Below are 21,271 nucleotides of genomic sequence, written 5' to 3' on the forward strand. Positions count from 1 at the left end.
CTCATTGGGCTTCTCACCATTCACTTTCTATCATCACATCACCTCCATGAGAAAGTAGGTCCGGAGAGCATCATTTCATTCTACAGATGATTCAATTAAGGTCCTGAGGTTAACTGAAGTCTTAAGATGCTGGAGCAAAGCGCTGGAGCACATACCCAGTACAGGGCTCTTAGATCAGAACTAGGGAGCGGGCTTTCGACCTGCCCTCATACTCTTTTAAAAGAGCGCCTAGCAATCCCCTAAGGCTCACCCCTGGATTTCGATTCGGTAGGTCCGGGTGGGCCCAGAAGTACACATATGAAATGGGTCTTTCGTCCTATGGTGATGCAGGCGACCTGGGGGCCGCACCCTAGGAGGCAGCAGCGAACTGATTGACTTCACAAAAGGTCTCCAGCCGTCCACCTCCGCCGCCACCAATGCCCACGCTCCGAGCTGACCCATCTCTGCTGCCGTCCGCCTGCCCCACCCAACAAGCCCGGGTCCGCTGCGGGCGGACTTCAGTCGGATGTAGACCCGGGCGCTGAGGTGCCACGACCAGCCGCTATTCGGCTTCCACTTTGGCCAGCCACATACCCGTTGGGATCCAAGATTCCGGTACCCAGGAGCCTGTAACGCGGCCGCCCATTAGCTCAGCTTTCCACCGGAGCGCTTCCAAAGGCTTGGCGGATTGGTGAAGCTCCGGGCGCCGCGGCCAATTGGCGGATAGAGTCGCGTTCTAAGGGGCGGGTTCCGCCGGTGCCCCGCCTCTCTCTCCGACCACCCCCCACCCCGACCCCTCCCCCCGACGCCCCCCCCCCCCCCCCCCCCCGCCCCCAGCTCCATATTAGGTTCCGTTTGCCGCGCGCCGGGAGGTGCCTCGGGGGCGTCTGTCATTTTGCCTGCACCGGGTGGGTTGCTTGGGCCTGCGTGGCATTGAAGGGGAGAGGGGTTTGAGGTCAATTCTGAAACTTGAGATTTTTCATGAATTTGGGGACCCAGAATGGGATTGCCGATTTTTAATTTTGCGTAACACTTTTAGACGAAAGCCCAACTGTCTTCACGAAAGTTTCATCAAAGATTTTAACATAAAAAAAAAAAAGCTACTCTGAGAATAAGAAACAGGTCTTTAAAGCGAATACCTTTAACTTAAAGGGGGGAAAAGTCCTAAATCTAGGCCCATTTGAAAAAGAGCCTTTTTCCTCACTTGTCTAACTCTTTGAACTTGGTGAACAATAGTGGAACTCTCAGTAACATAATCTGTCATGTAAATCAAGCTTCTGAAATATTAAGAGGAATGTCTTCCAAGTTCTTCCACTATCCGAGATTAGTATGACAAAACAACTTTGAAAAATTGCAAAATGCAAAGCCCATTTCCTCTCCTCAAAACAGAGACTCATGTAAATAGAGTGAAAAGATTATTTCTGTGGTGGCACTTTTTTTCCTAGAAAGCTTAAGACATCTTCACCCAGGACTGAAGATCTCCACATTTTCAAAACAGATTCCATCATATTTCAGGTCTCTGGAAACCAATTTGGAGTAGGTTTAATGTAGCCTAATTACCATTTATTCCTTGCTTGAGTGACTCAGTATAATAGAGGTGTAAACATGATATAATAACAAACAAGGGAAATTTACAAAAGGATTTCCAAGCGGTACTTACTGAGTCTCAATGAGAAAATAGGATTAAACTTAAATGTCACAATTAAAACCTTTCTAGGGTAACCATATTGTTCAGTGGTAAGATTAAAAACTGAAATGTAACCTGCAGCATTCAGCCCATTTAATTGTTGTTAAATAGGTAACTGGTGAAATAAGCGTTCTGAGTTGAACTTTAATTCTGATGTGCAAGGCAAAGCTCAATCGCAGTGCATTTTATCTTTTTGGATATAAAATCAGAATGTACTATACTATCAAAAATGTGTCCTTATTCACTAGGATTAATCATTAATTTTGAAGTAGACTAAACTCTTACTATACTGAGGATAGCCACCTGAACAATTGCATTTGATACTCAAGGCCCATCGAGTAGGTACTTAGTGTTCTCATTTAACAGGTGAGGAAGATGAAGATCATAGAGGTTAGATAGCTTGCCTAAGTGCCACGGTCAGGGTTTGAATATAGTGCCAAGTGAGAACCTTGACATAATATTCCTTCCCTTCAGAGGAAAAACATTCCACTCCTTTGTCCATTCTCCCCTGACCACATCAAATAGACCTTCACCCCATGACTTCCCATATATTAATACAAGTATACGGTTGACCCTTGAACAACATGGGTTTGATTTGCAAGGGTCCATGGATACCTGGGTTTTTTTCACTGAATATATGCTACAGTACTACATGGTTTGCAGTTGGTTGAATCTGCAGGTGTAGAAGCACAGATGTGAAGGGCTGACAGTGGTGGACCAGTGCCCTGAAATCTCTAGTTGTTCAAGGGTCAGCTGTATTTTTAATAAACAATATTTACCAGCTCTTAGAGTTGGTTTTATTGAAAAGGTGGGAATAAGGAGACACAACATGAAAATACATTCTCTTCTAGTGTAGTAGAAAGATGGACCCAGGAACCTTTTACTTTTCAAATGGAATCCTCAGTTTGGTTGCTAATCCAGTCATCATCAGTGTATACCAGGGATGGGCAAACTAAAGCCAGTGGGTCAAGCCAAGCCCACTGCTCATTTCTTTGCAGTTCAAGAGCTAAGAATAGTTAGGGGAAAACATTTCAGTGAAGAAGTATAATTTATAACATGTGAAAACTACGTGAAATTCACCAAGAGTGAGTCCTAATGCAAACTAGACTTTGGGTGATAATGATGTTTCAATATAGATCCATTGATTGTAAGAAGTGTACCACCTTGATCCAGGATGTTGATGGGGAGGCTATGCATGTGTGGCGATAGGTTGGTAGGAAACTTCTCTATATTCTGCTAAATTTTTCTGTGAACCTGCTCTAAAAAGTAGTCTGTTAAAATATACCTGTATATGAAATTCAAACTTACTATTCATAAATAGTGGTTTACTGGAACACAGCCATGCCCATTTATTTACATATTATCTATGGCTATTTTCACCTTACGAGGGTACAGTTGAGTAGCTGAGACAAGATGGCTTGAGAAGCCTTAAAATGTTTACTGTCTTGACCGTAACAGAAAAAGTTTGCCCATCTCTGATATAGATTAAGATTCTAGATGGAGTGACTTGCCCTGGAAATCAAACTTTCAGGCTTCATAAACCTCCTCCCACCTCTTACTAGTTATCAGGCTTTGATCAAGTGACTTAACCTTGCTAGTCTCAGTTTACTTATCTTTTAAAATGAGGTAAGAAGAGAATCCTTGTAAGATTATTTTAAGGATTTAGTGAGTTAATACACGTAAAGCATTAAATACATGTTAGTATAATCTACTTTGAGTTTAGAGAGTTTCACATTCCTCATATGGCCTTTCCCTTTAGAATCTGTTTATATGAAGTCAACTATTTGAAATACTATACTTCCTTTATGTGAGTGTCACATTTACCTGATCAGGAGTAATTTCCTTGTCTACCAGAAGCTCTCACATGACATGGGTATGTTGACTGTTTCTTTTTTATGTACCGGTCAGTTCATTTTAGTTCAGTCGCTCAACTCTTTACGACTCCATGAACTGCAGCATGCCAGGCCTCCCTGTCCATCACCAACTCCCAGAGTTTACTCAGACTTATGTCCATTAAGTCGGTGATGCCATCCAACCATCTCATCCTCTGTCGTCTCCTTCTCCTCCTGCCCTCAATCTTTCCCAGCATCAGGGTCTTTTCAAATGAGTCAGCTCTTCCCATCAGGTGGCCAAAGTGTTGGAGTTGCAGTTTAGCATCAGTCCTTCCAATGAATATTCAGGACTGACTTCCTTTAGGATTGACTATTTTGATCTCCTTGCAATCCAAGGTGCTCTCAAGAGTCTTCTCCAACACCACAATTCAAAAGCATCAATTCTTCGGTGCTCAGCTCTCTTTATAGTCCAACTTTCACATGCATACATGACTACCGGAAAATCCATAGCCTTGATTAGACGGACCTTTGTTGACAAAGTAATGTCCCTGCTTTTTAATATGCTGTCTAGGTTGGTCATAACTTTCCTTCCAAGGAGTAAGCGTCTTTTAATTTCATGGCTCCAATCACCATCTGCAGTGATTCAGGGTCAGAGCAAAGGCTAGTTAACCCCTTTATCTCATGTAGATGGAAGAGCTATCCAAGTGACCTCTGTATTGCTGGGCTGTTGGCAGTATGTCCTCAGTAATTAAAAAGGGTCTGCTCTGAAATGTATACTGGGAGTTGAAGAGAGTGCACAGATTTGTCTCTGCCTCTAGATGTCTGGTTTCCTATTCATTACCAGTTTTTCACAACTTGAGTAAAATCTCATAAATAAGGCTGGAACTAGAGTAGTGAGGACATAAAATTAAAGGAGACACTTTAGGGTCATGCAAGATCTTAACACTAAGTTTTTCTTCTTATCTGCTAGATGATGAAAAAGTTTGGCCTTATTTTATAATTTATTTAGGCTGGGTCTTCATTGCTGCATAGATGGCAATCAGGGGGTTACTCTTTATTTGCTGTACCTGGGCTTCTCATCGATGCGGGCTCTCCTTGCCAAGCACAGGCTCTAGGACACATGGACTCAGTAGTTGTGGTTCCCAGGCTCTATGGCACAGGCTTAATAGTTGTGGCACATGAGCTCAGTTGCTTCTGGGCATACGGGATCTTCCCTGGTCAGAGATCCAAGTCCTGTCCCACTGAGCCAGCAGGGAAATCCTTGGCCTTATTTTAAGATAAAGTACACTCATGTACAGAGTATGGACAGGAGGGAGGGCTTAGAATGAGAAAGAAAACGTTAGTGTCACCCTGGTCAGTTTGTATTAAACTCCCTTGGAATAAGTGAAATTCACATGCCTGTTCTTCACCGATTCTTGATGCAGAGAAAAGACCTCGCAGGATGTTGTGAGTTCAAAGCAAGGGGTACTTTTCAGGTTTGTTTGTTTTTCCCACTCCTGCTACACTGGCTTCTGAATCTGGGGCTCTGTCTCCTCAGGTTGAATTATCTTAGCTGCCGTCCTGGATCACTTCCCTACGACCCCGACACGGCCCTGTTGCTCCAAAGTTGCATTTGGAGCCAGCGGGGCTCGCCGGAACCTTGCTGTCCTTGGACCCTGCGCCGGAGGCAGCAAGCCTCACGGCAAAGGCTGTGAGCGTTGGTCGTTGCGCAGACGCCGGGATAGCATGACTGACGACGCGACCAGGACCTTGGGGAAAGGTGAGAGTCCTCTTGACAGTTGTCCGCGGGCTGGGGGTGCCGGCTGGCTGGATGTTGGCTCTGGAGGGGCGGTTGCCGGTCCTTGGCTCGCAGATCAGCGCAGCGGCGAGGAGGATCGCGGTTCCTCCGCAAAAAAGACACGTGCAAAAAAAAAAAAGGTGTCCTCTCTGGGGCCCGGGAGGCGGAGGACCGCGGCCCTCGTGGGGGTCCTGGGAAGGCGAGTGAGCCCCTCTCCACACAGAGCTAATCCGCCTCCCCGTCCCCCCTCCACCCGCAGGGAGCATCCCCCCAGGGCCGGTCCCTGAAGGCGTAATCCGCCTCTACAGCATGAGGTTCTGTCCGTACGCGCACAGGACGCGCCTGGTCCTCCGGGCCAAAGGCATCAGGTGAGCGGAGGGAGGCCCCATAGGTTCACCATCTGGGGGTCCCCGCTTAGGTGTCACAGGCTGTCTGTCACTTTCTTCTGAGACGAAGTCAATAAACGGTTAGCAGAGGGCAGGTGGGTTCTTGAGTGGGCCATCCTGAAATGCAGAATCAGGTCTCTGCAGGAAACTGTTAGGACCACTAGGAGTAAACTGAATGATGCTCTGGTGAGCTGGGTTTTTTCCCTAAAGTTTGTGAAAGAGCGGACCGCGGAGGCTACCGAGGCCTTCTCTGACAGCTCTGTGAAATGCAGCCCAGACCCCACCCCAGCTATATTCAGGTCAGTTCTGTTCCCTTTATTGCACTAACAACGTTTCCTTACTTATCTGTTTTTCCTCCACACTCCCCAGCCTCACTTCCATTGCCCCTCCCCCAACACCCACACACCCACACTCACACACACACACTCTCACACACACTGTCTCTCTCTCTCTCTCTCTCTCACACACACACAAATGTATGTTCTTGAAGGCAGGGACTTTTTCTTATTCATGGGCTAGAAGAGAACCTGGCCAATAATAGGCACTTAAAACTACGTTTTGAATGAATGAACAAATAGTTCCAAACAAAGAAATAGGAAGGACTGCTATCAAGAGGTTTCCCACACACCTGAAAAATGGGTGCACACTGGTCATAGAAGTAATTTTGCAAGACGAGCTCCTGCAAAGGAGGTCTGGATTTTGAAGGCAGAGCAACTTTACTGGAATGGGGGAGGCTGCAGGGAGCCAGCTCAAAGCTAAAGTGTTACTTCAGCCTCCAGTGTGTATCATTAGGGGATGACTTTGGAGTTTTGTGTTATAGAGATGCAGAGACTATTACAGAGACTTTAAAAAAAAATTATATAATTCTGCTCTGTGGAGTGTCTATGGCTTTTTTCCAGGTTATTCCCTCTTGCTCAATTCTAGTTGGCCCAAAGTTTACTTTTTTAAATAAAAAAGAAAAATAACAATAGATTGATGTTTTACCCACAGTGATGAAGTGGCAGCTTGAGAATTGATGGAAGTCCTTCTTTAGGGCAGAGTTTCTCACCCTCGGCACTGCTCACATTTGGGGCAGATGATTCCTGGCTTTGTGTGTTTGGTGAGGGGGGAGGAGCTGTTCTGTGTGTTGTTGGATATCTTGCAGCGTCCCTGGCCTCTGCCAATTAGGTGCCAGTAAAATCCCCCTCCCTCCAGTTGTGGCGAACAAAAAATGTCTCCAGATATCAGATTTGTACTTTCAAACTTGAAAATGTAGTAAAATCTGTGGTGCCGTGGTTAAGCTTGTGAGCTCTGAGTCAGAGTGCCTGGCCTTCCATCTTGGCTCTGCTACTTCCTGGTGGGTAATATTAGGCAAGAGATTGAACCACAAGGAGCCTTATCTCTCAGAAGGGATGTGTTAAATGATTTCTTTGCCTTCCTTTGTTTGCACCTCATCATGATTCCCTAGTTTATCTCATGGGAATCATGGAGAGCGAATGGGATAAGGCATAGAAAACACTGAACACATCCTACTGTTGAAGAATGATGTTGTTATGTACTTTTCTTTGTACAAACCTCAATTTAAAAAACTTGTTGCAAATTTTAATTTTATAGATTGATTGTTTCTGCTTTCAAGGTGAGTGTCTGGGGATTTCCCTGGCAATCCAATGGTTAAGACTCTGTACTTGCGCTGCATGGGGCACAGGTTTGATCCCTGGTCTAGACACTAAGATCTCACAGGGGGTCTTTGCGCACTTTGGGGGGAAAAAAAAAAGATAGGTGTCTGCCTAATCCTCTCATTTTTGTTCTGTCCTGTTTTCCCTTTGCTTTATAAGACATGAAGTTATCAACATTAACCTGAGAAACAAGCCTGAATGGTATTTTACAAAGCATCCTTTTGGCCAAATTCCTGTCCTGGAGAACAGCAAATGTCAACTGATCTATGAATCTGTCATCGCTTGTGAGTACCTGGATGACGCTTATCCTGGAAGGAAGCTGTACCCATATGACCCTTACGAGCGAGCTCGCCAAAAGATGTTATTGGAGCTGTTCTATAAGGTATATCCATTTTAAAAAAAAACAAAAACACTTAACACTCTATTTTACTTTGTATGTCTTTCTCAAACTCCAGTCCATTTTAAAAGTCAAATCATTGGTGAAATTGATTTGTTTTAATACCTGTGTGTGCCTTAGGAGGATAACTCGTGTGGAATTATAGTAAAGCTGTGACCTCTGATATTAAAGGTTAAAGTCTTTGCCAATAACTACTTTTCCAGAATGAGCAGTCTCAAGAGTTATGATTATGGCATAGTTATGACTGTGTAACTTGAGACAAGGAATATTGAAAGAGTGGAAAACTAGTGATACTTTGAAGGCGCTATTTCCAAGGTCTCAGGTGAAAAAATATTGGGGTGTGAAAAAGGCAATGCACAGAAGGAGATTGCCCTTTATGGGGAACAAGAGTGTCAACTGCCCAGGAAATGTGAAGAAGAGAGAAAAGGGGACAGCTGTTGATATTGGGAGAGAATGTGATGGAGAAATTTTATGATAGCTTTTTTTTTAAAGAAACAAAAATGACTCAATGATATTAGTGACTGATGTCTACTGAGCACTAGCGATGTGCCAAGCATTGTTCTAACTATTTTATAAAGGTTAATCTATTTAATCCCCATCACTGCCCTCATCAGGTCCCACCCTTTAAGGTGGGTACTATTCTTGTGTCCATTCTTCAGATGAGAACACTGAGGCTTAAAGAAGGAAAATGCCCCACCTAAGATTGTAAAGTATGGAAATAGCTGAACAAGTAAGGCGTACCAGAGAGCCCCCTTTAAAGCACCTTGTTTACCAGAGTGCTGTGACAAGTGGATTCCTGAAACCGCAGAGATGGCCATCAGGTGGCACTGTTGACAGAGTGACCGAGCTCTGGCTGCGTTGTCAGGCAGAGCAGGAGCACAGAGTGCCCTCGGACTTCTCTGCTCAGAACCTGTGTCCTCCGATCAGGTCCCACATTTGACCAAGGAGTGTCTGGTAGCATTGAGATGCGGGAGAGACTGCGCTGATCTGAAGCTGGCCCTGCGTCAGGAGTTCTGCAACCTGGAAGAGGTAAAAACGGGGCCCTCTCCTGGCCAGGTGTGGTGGATAAAGTGACGCAGGTCCATACCCTGGTCACCCTGACACCCTCCGCTTTCACAGACTTATATACTTCTCCTGTCAGACTTTGATAAGTTCAACTACTGGTCATCTGACTTGTAGGTACTTGCGCTCCACTGACCTCCTCTGGAATTTTTCTTGAAAATCTGCCTAGGGGTAGGGGAGGGCATGTGATGAACTTCTTCCTTTCCCAGAATCACCACATTCCTGACCTATCTCTGCATGGGTTCTGTAGCTTCTGCTTAGGAGTCCAGGGTCAATGTTGGTTAGGGATTGTGTTTGGCTTCTAATATTGAAGGCAATGGCACCCCACTCCAGTACTCTTGCCTGGGAAATCCCATGGACGGAGGAGCCTGGTGCGCTGCAGTACATGGGGTCGCTGAGGGTTGGACACGACTTAGCAACTTCATTTTCACTTTTCACTTTCATGCATTGGAGAAGGAAATGGCAACCCACTCCAGTGTTCTTGCCTGGAGAATCCCAGGGACGGGGGAGCCTGGTGGGCTGCCGTCTATGGGGTCGCACAGAGTCGGACACGACTGAAGTGACTTAGCGTAGCATAGCATTGATTTAAAAACTTATAAGGATTTATTCTGTCACACACATACGCACACACCTAGAGGTACAGTAGTATAGGGCCGTTTTGATGGCTTCTTTATGAAGTTAGCAGGGACTGAAGTTTTATTTTTCTCTTCCTGTTGTGCCATTTTCAGTGTGAGGCTTACATCCTCAAAATAACAAAATAGCTGCTGGAACTTCAGCTATCACATCCAAGTTCCAGGTTATAGAAAGGACAACAGAAAGGAAAAAACTGGCAAAGGGGCATACACCTTTAAAGGCTTTCCTAGAAGTTCTGTCCAATGATTACTTAAGTTTCATTGACCAGAACGTAGTCATTGAGTTACAAGTATCTGCAGGGGAAGTTGGGAAATTTAATCTCTTAGCTGGGACCACCTTGCATAAAATCAGAGTTCTGTAATTAAGAAAGAAGGGGGAGAAACTGCCCTGGTGGTCCAGGGGCTAAAACTCCATGCTCCTGATACAGAGGGATCAGGTTCTATCCCTGGTCAGATAACTAGATCCCACATGCCACAGCTAAAAATAGCTCACATGCCACAACCAAGACCTGAGCAGCCAAATAAATAAATGTTAAAAAAAAAAAAAGAAGAAGAAGAGGAAGAAGGGGGAAGTGTCTATGGGTAATCTTTGTTACCAGATCCTCCATGTATCTAGCAGTAATAGGGCTACTTACCCTGTACCTCTCTTATAGTCTGGAAGGTGGTCCTTTGACTTCCTTTATCTTTGTTCTACTGCTGCTGCTAAGTCACTTCAGTCGTGTCTGACTCTGTGCAACCCCATGGACGGCAGCCCACCAGGCTCCCCTGTCCCTGGGGTTCTCCAGGCAAGAACACTGGAGTGGGGGTGCCATTTCTTTCTCCAATGCATGAAAGTGAACAGTGAAAGTGAAGTCGCTCAGTTGTGTCCGACTCTTAGCGACCCCATGGACTGCAGTCTACCAGGCTCCTCTGTCCATGGGATTTTTTCCAGGCAAGAGTACTGGAGTGGGGTGCCATTGCCTTCTCCGTTATCTTTGTTCTAGAAACTGATAAATTCCCCTATGGGTGGGTTGTAATTCTTTGGCAGCCAGGGAATGCTATTTTTATCCCCTTAAAAGAAGGCTGATTACTATATTCTTCCATCTGACTTTGTGAAGTGGAAGCTGTTAAATTTATTTACAGTTACAGCTGCCTGTCTTAAATTTATATAGTTTCCCCATTTATGGATTCAGCATCACGTATAAGAAGTGTCAGCCTTTGGTCCTGAGAACTCAGACTGCGGTCTTAACTCTGAGGAGGCAAGTAGGGTGAGGTAGAAAGAGTCTTGGCTCCTGGGCTTGGCTTTATGGGATTCCAGAACCTTCATCAAGGTTCTGGACCTCTCTGTGCCTTTGTTTCCACATTCATAGAACGAAAGAGTCTTTTAAAAGGTGTTGATCAAGTGTTTTAAAACCTTTTGTTCTCTTTGACAAACCTCCCCAAATTCTAAATGAAGTCCTTTTGATCTCTAGCTAACTTTGGGGTGTTTCAGAGGGCCCCTGAAACATCTCAAAGAAAGATATTAATGAGGCTTATTTGATATTTTAAATAATGTGGAACACATCGTCAAATACGTAATGATAAACTTTCCTAGGTTATACTGTATGGACAAATTTTACTCATATAAACATTCTACAAGCTAAATGAAATTCCTAAAATTCAGATATGTCCTGTATGTTGTCAGTCATAATTCTGGTTATTATCTTAAAATTTTGTATGTCACAGAAAAATAAAATTTTCCCCTTCAAAAAAAAAAATAAATAAAAAAATAAAAGGTGTGTTCACAAGTTTTGCAGAGGGACGGCCCAGTGAGAGGAGGTCTGCTAGTGGTTTTAGAGCCTGCTTCAGCCAGACCAACCCTGCTTTCGACACTGTTTAACAAGACATCTAATAAGCTTGAATTTGAAGAGGGAGGGGGACCTTGCTTTGAAAAAGAAGTTTGATAGCTCTTGCCCATGGAGAATTTTTATGGTCTTTATTTTCAAAGATTAGCTGAACTGATTTTATCATGTCTGGTTACCTTCTTACAAGTTAAATGCTCGGCCAGGGAAAGGAGCCTTGAAACAAAATCTTTTAAATTCGAAGATAATTGAAAACATACGTTGACCTATCTCCTTCCTACTCTGCATTTGAATGATGGATGAACTTTGAAAATTACAGATTGCTAAGTAAATGTATAATATTACAATGGAGGCACAGCTCCTTAGTTTGGGTTCTTCCAGGGAAGTGAGCCTGTATTTTTGTGCTGGGCATGATGCTAAAGTTGCTTTGCATACTCCTCTTATTTAATCTTGCCAATGACCCTCTCAGATGTAATAAGTAGCATCAGTGAAATTCTGGCTAGTTAAGGGCTGCTGCTGCTGCTAAGCTGCTTCAGTCGTGTCTGACCCTGTGCGACCCCATAGACGGCAGCCCACCAGGCTCCCCCGTCCCTGGGATTCTCCAGGCAAGAACACTGGAGTGGGTTGCCATTTCCTTCTCCAGTGCATGGAAGTGAAAAGTGAAAGTGAAGTCGCTCAGTCGTGTCCGACTCTTAGCGACCCCATGGACTGCAGCCTACCAAGCTCCTCCGTCCATGGGATTTTCCAGGCAAGAGTATTGGAGTGGGGTGCTAGCCAGGGCTAATTAAGGACCACTGAGTATGCAATATTGTTCCAGATTTGAATTGGGTTTTGTCCCAGAGAATGTTAGTAGGAATTGTAAGTACAACATAGGTAATATCAGAATCTGAAAGATGCCCACTGAGGCTTGAATTATTTGATACATTCCTCTCAATACCAGTATATTGACTCTAGGAGATTCTAGTGAAATTGAAACTTGTCAGAATAATTCTAATAGAGATGTTTTCTCTCTATTAATAGAGATGATGTGTACAATTTTTTCTCCATGGTTTTGTACAATCAGGATTTTCTGTGAGTTGAAAATATCTTATGGATCATCTTGAGTGATAAGCAACTCAAGAGACCAGTGTATAATGGTCCATGTTATCCACAAGCAAACAGGTCAGTTTAAGTTGGCAACCTTATACTCTAACGTTTTCTTCTTTTTAAATAAATGCCGGTTGACTTTTACATTTTTCTTTCAAACAAGTATCATCAAAATTGAAGGTTTATTTGTGCTTGTTATATAAACTCATTTTTCCATGTTATTTTTATAGGTCTTTGAGATACATTTTTCTGTTGTTCAGTTGCTTAGTTGTGTCCGACTCTTTGCGACCCCATGGACTGCAGAGGCTGTCCTTCACTATCTCCCTGAGTTTGCTCAAACTCATGTCCATTAAATCAGTGATGCCATCCAATCATCTCATTCTCTGTCACCCTCTTCTCCTCCTGCCTTCAATCTTTCCCAGCATCAGGGTCTTTTCCAATGAGTCGGCTCTTCGCATCAGGTGACCAAAGTATTGGAGCTTTGGCACCATCCTTCCAGTGAATATTCAGGGTTGATTTCTTTTAAGATTGACTGGTTTTATTTCCTTGCTGTCCAAGGGACTCTCCAGAGTCTTCTCCAGCACCACAATTCTAAAGCATCAATTCTTCAGTGCTCAGCCTTCTTTATGTTCCAACTCACATCTGTACATGAATACTGGAAAAGCCATAGCTTTGACTAGATGGACCTTTGTCACCAAAGTGATGTCTCTGCTTTTTAATATGCTATCTAGGTTTGTGATAACGTTTCCTCCAAGTAGCAAACATCTTTTAAGTTCATGGCTTCAGTCACCATCCACAGTGATTTCGGGGCCCAAGAAAATAAAGTCTGTCACCATTTCCATTTTCCCCCCATCTATTTGCCATGAAGTTATGGGCCTGGATGCCATGATCTTAGTTTTTTAATGTTGAATTTTAAACCAGCTTTTCCACTCTCTTTTTTTACTTTCATCAAGAGGCTCTTTAGTTCCTCTTCACTTTCTGCCATTAGGATGGTGTTATCATCTGCATATCTGAGGTTATATGCACAAATGTAAATAAACTCCTAGAAAAATGTCTGCAGAGACTCAAATCAGACTTCTGCTGGTGCCTCCTACTGGAAGGGGATTAGCCTGGGGGTGGGAAAGAAAAGTGGTTCAGAGCAAGGATAGGAAGGGAGAGCCTTTGCCTTCTATACTGCTTTCTGTGTTTGAATTTTTTTTTTTTAATAATGAGAATATTTTTCTCTATTATATGTGTAATTACTAAGATGGAAAAAAATAACTTTTCATTCTGCATAATTTGCCATATGCATAAGCCAGAATTATGTATCCAGCACACTCATTAGGGTTATTTAGATTGTTTCAGTTGCTTATCATTATTAATGATGCCTCCCAGAAACAGCAGCTCCTTTGCATAAAAAGCCCTTTCTCTGTTTTAAAATATGTCCTTAGGCCAGACTTCCAGGAACAGAATTACCAGATCAAAGGGTATGACCATTTTAGAAGCTAGAGCTGGATGTTGCTAAATTGCTTCCCCCAAGACTTGTGCTGTACACCCCCCACCCTCTGAGTGTCAAAAATGCCCTTTGAACCAATCTCTTTTCACTGTTGGGAGATTTCATTTAAAAAGATACTTGCCTGTCTTGAGAAACAGTAGTTTCTCATAGTTGCTTTAATGTGTTATTTCTTTGATAGTGAGATGGTATGTTTTCCCCAAAGTATTCCATTTCTTTGTGTTTTATTTGTGCAGATGGTCTGCTACCCATCTGTTTGTCAAGATCTTCCTGATTTTCCTTGTTAATTTTTTTAAGAGTTCTTTATATGTAAAGGATATTGGCCTGTTTTTAAGATACATTGTTTTAACTTTTTGTCATCTTTGTACATATAGAAATTTAACATTAAAAATATTGTGTGATCTTTCCTGTTGTGATTTCTTCCACTGCTTTTGTACATAGGAAATCCTTTCCCCCTTCAGAAATTTGATAAAATGCTTTTATATTTTCATCTACCACCCATCACTTTAAAGATATTTGACGTGTCAAGCCTTGCCCCACTAGCTTTCCCCCACTATTATCTTACAAATATATTGCAACAAAAAGAATTAAACCTATGAAAGGGATTCCAGGATAGAATTTTCAGGGTGATCCTTTGATCACCTGCCAAATGTTGACAGGTTGCATTCTGAATCTTCACAGGAAACTCCTGGTTGTAAGTGGTGACCAGCAGGAGGGGCGTGTTTGGCACAGACCCTGCTTCTCAGGCTTCTTTCCAGAGAAGTGGGGTTTATGTATACTCTAAGTTTGTTCTGTGTCCTTGGTTTGTTTTAAAGGGAATCCGTTAATCTTCATTAGCTCAGCCTCAGCTATAGTATGTCAGTGGAGCAGACACCTGAAATTTGAAATCTTGAGAATCTTCCCTTATCTTGTACCGACTCAAAAGATATCTGCCCTGGAGTGGATTGGGTATTTCTGCTTCTGGTTAGGGTCTGCATTGCTGATGTAACAGCAGGTGGCTTTGTGTATTTTATAGGAGGGGACTGGTTCTGCTTCATAAGAACTGTTTCCATCAAGAAAAACCGCTTCCTTCCTCCTCCAGCCAGGCCAGAGCCAGCATGCTGTCCTGGTTAGAGCCAGGAGACGTCTCTGTGTGCAGGGCAGGTGGTGCATTAAGGCCACAAGTGCAGTTATTGACGCTGCACTTGAGCGCCCAAGACTGTAGACTGATGATTCTTAGGATGTCTGGTTTGAGGAAGTCTGGGCTTCTCTTAATAATCTTGTCCCTCACAAAAAATTTTGCAGATTTCCTTTTCCTCCTTGGTGAACATCCTAGCTGGAGAGCCTTGGCCAGTGCGCCTCACCACGATGGCCACGCGGGGGAGCCCAGAGCGCTTCTTCCTTCCACGTGCACTCTAGCAGGAACCTCTTTTTGTCCGCCTGGGGGAGCCCGAGAGGCCTTCGAGGCAGATAAGCGGCCCTTCCAGGGTTCAAGTTCAAGGGTGGAAACAGCGTACTCAGGTGTCACCAACCAGTCTCTCCCTCTTCATTTGCATGCTCATTCCTTTTTCCGAGTCACATCCAGAAGCAAGAGAAGGATCTGTAGTCATTTTTCAGTGAACTGGAGAAGAGAGAAATTGTAAAAATAACGTTTTCTACTATTCCAGAACGTCAAATGGCTTTTTCCTGAAATAGCTCACGTCTTAATCTGAATGGAAGATGTGTTAATACATTAAGGAAATCCTAGGGCTTGAAGCTAGAGGCTCAGTTTCTTCCCCAGGCCATGTGTGGCCTACTGGGAATGCCTAGGGCCTTGGTGGAAAGTATCTTCTCTAAGAAGGCCATCTTGAAGGGCAGTATTTCTGAGAATGAGAAAGTCCATTGTGAGAAAAGTTATTCAACATTAAGAATGACTAATATCACTATATGTGACAGGCAGGTGACAGAAATACCGCAAAACAGTTTTTTTTTTTTTTTTTAACACATTGGCTATTAGCATAGCCACTGCTCAGTGGGTGGAGGCAAAGCTGCAGCTTCGTGTTCTGATGACAGAACATTTAGGAAAGATAAGACATAGGAAATTAACACTGTCATATTATTTTACTTCTGATTGTCCTAAATTTGTCAAGATGTGGGAGTTGGACCATAAAGAAGACTGAGTGCCAAAGAATTGATGCTTTAGAACTGTGGTGCTGAAGACTCTTGAGAGTCCCAAGACATAAAACCAGTTAATCCTAAAGGAAATCAGCCCTGAATATCCATTGGAAGGACTGATGCTGAAGCTCCAATACTTCGGCTACCTGATGCAAAGAGCCGACTCATTGGAAAAGACTCTGATGCTGGGAAAGATTGAGGGCAAGAGGAGAAGGTGGCGAGAGGATGAGATGGTAAGGTGGCATCATCAACTCAGTGGACATTAGTTTGAACAAACTCCAGGAGATAGTGAAGTACAGGGAAGCCTGGCGTGCTGTAGTCCACGGGGTCGCAAACAGCTGGACACGACTGAGGGACTGAAGAACAACAACAAAAGGGACTTAGTTTAAACTGAGAATACGGAAGAACTATTTTAAGTCAAGTTTCCTGAAGACCGTCTTATCCATGGAATGAGACAGGAAGGAGAGAATTTTGAAAAGCTCTTTTGCCATGATTGTATCTCACCTCTCCATCAGTTAGTTGCCTGACTGAAAGAGAATGAGAAAGAGGAAGATTGCGAGGCGGGGGTGGGGGGAGTCCTCACAGGGACTCTCAAAGCTGGGCCGGTCCTTGGCAAAAGGAAAGAGGGTTTCGGGGTTTGCTGATTCTGAGCTTGTTGCTGATACTTAAATTTAAGGAACAGACAAACAATTCACAAGAGACTTGGGAAAGCCTCTGTGATTACAGTCCTCATACATACATATTTGAAGTTGACACAGGGTTGACAGTAGTCTGGGACTTAGGAGAATGGTGTCTTTGTCTTGGCTCTGGCACGAACCAGAGAGCCCTCTTACTTCCCTGGGACGGAGTTTCCTTCTCTCTAAGCAAGAGTGTCTTCCACACAGGAGACAAGAATCAGTTCACTAGCATGCTTTCCTCTCTGCTTGAATTGCCAGGAAACTCAAGTCAAATTCAAAGCTTTATTTATTAAGGAACTCTGCAGGAGCCTTGGCTTGATATCTCGAGACCATTTTCCTTCCTTATTTTAACCTTATGTTCTTTTATTTTTCTCTTTCCTAGCATGTTATGATTTTTCATATTTAATATTTTAGTGTACACATTTTTATACACTGCACCTCCAATCCTTTGTCTAGTGAGCATGGTATAAATAAATGGAAAAATGGAAGGGGAGTTATGCTAGATGAATCCAATATCTGTGTTGATTTGTCCTATTTGGGAATGAGAACTTTTGTTTTAATGTAAAAATTTGATAATGTTGAGTGGCCAACACATGAAGTTCAAAAAGCTCAAATAAAAAAGGAAAATATGATAGAAAGACAGTATTGGGATTTGAGAGAGCCCATCAGAGAGCTCTGCTCTTCCTTGCCTTAGTTTTGAATTGGCTGAAAAATAAGGCTAAAGAGGAAGACATGTGGAGACTATGGTATCCCCTTTATTACAGATAAACTGGATCCTGGAGAATGGGGGGGGGGCACGACCAAAACAAGTGAGGTTCCTTATGTGGCCCCTCCCTCCCAGTAATGGGGCAGTGCTGGTCAGAGGCAGGGCCCCCTCTCCAGGGGCTGAGCCCTAGAAAGCTTAGAACAGGGAGTAGCCTGTTCTAGGCTGAGAGAGGCGGGGCTGTTCTTCCAAATCCTCCAATCAGATGAGCCGCTGGGGTACTCCAGGGTTGCAAGGAGGGCGGGGCTATGTGTAGCCTGGAGCACAGACCCTAAAGGAGATGAAAGAAACCTCAGAAAAAGGGTAGAAGCATTCACCTAACCAAATGGAAGACGACTCCAAGCCTTGGGTCTCCTTCTTTGGGACTTAATTTGATATTTGTATTTAGTGCCTATAAATACATTAGCAGATGGATTAATTAACTTGCTTTTGCTCTGTTTAAACTTCCAGATTCTTGGCTATCAGAACACCGTCTTCTTTGGCGGAGATTGTATATCCATGATTGATTACCTCTTTTGGCCCTGGTTTGAGCGGCTGGAAGTATATGGAATAGCCGAGTAAGACATTAAGCTGTATGGTCATAGATTCCGAGGGTCACACTGGGTAGCAGTGCTTCAAATGATCTTTGTGCCATCTGTCCTCCTCTGGACATGTTTCACGTGAATGTGGAATGTAGAGTTTTAAACTGTGTGCTTCCTTGTTCAAAATGCACCTGTGCTCTTGTGCCACTAACTGCGGACACACACTTTATCCATGTTGCTGCTGCTAAGACTGCATCCCAGAGCCTCCCTAGTGTTTCAGAGCCGCTGGCTGTCCTCACCATGCATCCAGCATAGCCGGGGGTGAGTGCAGAAGCAGGTGGACAGTCTCAGTCATAGGGTTTTGGTGGCTTGTCTGCAGCTCCGTTGGTGGCCCTCTGTCTGGTCCTGCCGTGTCACCCTGTGGACCTCACATCCCTTACAGGGCACCTTAGTTACCGGAGGAATCTTTCCCCAGATAGGCATACCCTTACAAAACAAATGATTTTAAAGTAATATATGCTTGATATCAGAGAAACAAAATGGCCAGCCATATACACCACAAGAGTGTAGGGATGCTTAAAGTAGAAGAAATTGCCCTGTAGACTCAGGGAGACCACACAGGGGCCCCGGACAGACATGTGCTTTGTTCCCACGACACTCACAGGAGAACTTGAACTTGCGCTGGCTCTGCTCTCATACCCGCCGGTCACATGGCGGGTACCGGACTATTCTGGTGTTGGGGAATGCAGTCCTGCCGAGGTGGAACTGCATCTGGACATTTATAATGCACATGCTTGAGTTTACCCAGGATTCATCTTATGAGCTCCTCACTTAGGGCAGGTCAGATGTCACAGACTTGGATATTTTAAACCATGTCAGAACATAAACCTCGCCAAAACCTGTCTCCTCTGGGGACAGAGCTTGAACCACACATTAGGAACCCTCTCCTCCTTGATTTTCCATTAACAAGTTTACCGTCTGGGCAAGTCACTACAGATCCGAGACCTACACGTCCTGATCAGTCCCTGAAAGGGACTCCATTATTTCAAGGTTTCATGATTGTTTTACTCATTTCTTTAAAAATGTGTTTTTGAAAACTTTTTTTTTTCAATCCCCCAAAAGTAAGATCTGAGAATGACTGAAGAATGTGTCTTTTTGTTGGTAAACAGTGAGAAACAGATACCTTATTTCCCCAGAGCACTCAGTCCACAAGTATTTTAACTGCAGGGTTAAAAACAACAACTTTGGTGATTCTAAAGATACACAGCCATTTCAAGTCAGATTTTCCTCCAGTAAGTGACTGTGCTCAGTTGATAGGAAGGTAACTAAGATAGCTCTGTTGCCCCAATAAACTCATCCCTTGTAGCTTGTAGTCTAAAAAGTGACTTGCGTCCCCCTTCACCTTCAGACCGGCTAACGCTTCTCTCCTGTCCTGCAGCTGTGTGAACCACACCCCCACGCTCCGGCTCTGGATTGCAGCCATGAAGCAGGATCCCACAGTCTGTTCTCTGCTCACAGATAAGAACACCTTCCTGGGCTTCTTGAATCTCTATTTTCAGAACAACCCCGGTGCCTTTGACTATGGGCTAAGTTGCTGAGCCTTGCAGTCCACCCCTTCACCACCCAGAATTCCCAAGCCTGTCGTGATTCTGCACTTCTTTTGGTGGGGCAGTCAGTCTCTCTTCATTTTCTTTAAGGTTCCAAATAAACGTGGAGACAGAATCATTTCTGATAATCATTTTATGACTCCTCTAGCCCATAGCATCCAGTCATTCTCTAGAAATCTCAGTGTTAATGTCCAGAGATGTTTAGGGAGACCGTGTGCCTCCCAGCTTGATGACCTTTGCCCCAGTTTGACCTCCAGGTTATTGGTGCTGATGCTGATGCTGAGGTTCAAGGCCACCCCATCGCTGATGCTGTCACTACAGATTGGTACCCTGCATATCCTCCTGGTGAGAGAGAGGAGAAGGAAGAAAGCACTTCAAGTCCACATACTCTCCATTTGGCAGATGAGAGCTGCAGTCCTTGTGGGCGTGTATGAGTCTCTCTCTGGCTCCGACTTTTTGGCTGTGGGCCTGGGAGACACCGAGGTCTTGTGATGGAAAGAATTCCAAAGCAGGAAACGAAACACCCAGATCACCCTGGACTAACGACGTCAGAATATCACCGGTGCTCTCGGTGCTCAGAATGGCTCACAAAATGTTCTAGAGTCGACATCCTGCCTTAAAAAATTACACATACCCTAAACCCGGTCCCAGGCCAAGGTCATTCTGTTGGATTTGCGTCACAGATGCTTTCAATTCACCCCAACACATGCCCCTGACTGCCTGTTGTGTACCAAGCCTGGGCCACGTGAGTGACCAAGATGACAAAGACACCAGAGCTCCTGATCTCTTCACTTATCCTGGTTGAGATTTAAACGTAGAGCTTTGGAGCTGCTTGCCTTGTAGTGGGAAGGCTTCTCTTTTTAAAAAAGGTTGTTTAAACTGAAGTACAGTTGATTTACAATGTTGTGTTCATTTTAGGTATGCAACAACGTGATTCAGTTATATATACAGATTCTTTTTCAGATTCTTTTCCATTATAGATTATTACAAGATATTGAACACAGTTCCCTGTATTATATAGTAGGTCCTTATGGTTTATCTATTTTATGTTTAGCAGTGTGTATCTGCTAAGGCCATACTCCTCATTTATCCCTCCCGCATTTCCCCTTTGGTAACCATGCTTGTTTTCTATGTCTCTGAGTCTGTTTCTCTTTTGCAACTAAGTTCATTTGTATTGCGTTTTTAATTCTATACATAAATGATATATAGTATTTGTCTTTCTCTGTCTGACTTACTTCACTTAGTATGATAATCTCTAGGTCCATTCATGGTGCTGCAAATGGCAGTATTTTATTCTTTTTATGGCTGAGTAATATTACTCATTACTCTCCCTTGGTGGCTCAGTGGTAAAAAAATCCATCTACCAATGCTGGAGACGTGAGTTCGATCCCTGGGTCAGGAAGATCCCGTGGAGAAGGAAATGGCAACCCATTCCTGTATTCTTACCTTGGAAATCCCATGGACAGATCTAACATAACAAAATAACATGACAGGCTACAGTCATGGCATTGCAAAGAGTCAGACAGCACTTAGCAACTAAACAACATGTGATATATATATATATATCACATCTTCTTTATTCTAAGTGTCCACACTTAAGTTTCTTCTATGTCTTGGCTATTGTAAATAGTGCTGCTATGAATATTGGGGTGCATGTGTCTTTTCAAATTAAGAGTTTTCATTTTTCCCAGATATATGCCCAGGAGTGGGATTGCAGGATCATATGGTAACTCTATTTTTAGTTTTTAAAGGAATTTTCATTTGT

The 21,271-nt window shown here is 43.7% G+C and overlaps 1 protein-coding gene across 2 annotated transcripts; it reads left to right on the top strand.

The window, feature by feature from the left end:
• The first annotated feature begins 798 nt into the window (after positions 1–798).
• GSTO2 (glutathione S-transferase omega 2) lies at positions 799–19,637 on the top strand. 2 transcript variants are annotated; one of them, XM_006050096.4, is made up of 7 exons: positions 799–887; positions 5,036–5,257; positions 5,535–5,643; positions 7,476–7,698; positions 8,641–8,742; positions 17,829–17,935; positions 19,338–19,637. In XM_006050096.4, the coding sequence occupies exons 2-7, from the start codon at positions 5,224–5,226 to the stop codon at positions 19,495–19,497; spliced, it is 735 nt and encodes a 244-aa protein (XP_006050158.1). In that variant the 5' UTR covers positions 799–887; positions 5,036–5,223; the 3' UTR covers positions 19,498–19,637. The 2 variants fall into 2 exon arrangements, with proteins under 2 accessions (XP_006050158.1, XP_044791249.1); XM_044935314.2 differs by lacking the exon at positions 799–887 and adding an exon at positions 4,806–4,944.
• The last annotated feature ends 1,634 nt before the right edge of the window (positions 19,638–21,271 follow it).

This window comes from Bubalus bubalis, chromosome 23 (genome assembly GCF_019923935.1).
Source record: "Bubalus bubalis isolate 160015118507 breed Murrah chromosome 23, NDDB_SH_1, whole genome shotgun sequence".
Taxonomy (NCBI): Eukaryota; Metazoa; Chordata; class Mammalia; order Artiodactyla; family Bovidae; genus Bubalus; species Bubalus bubalis.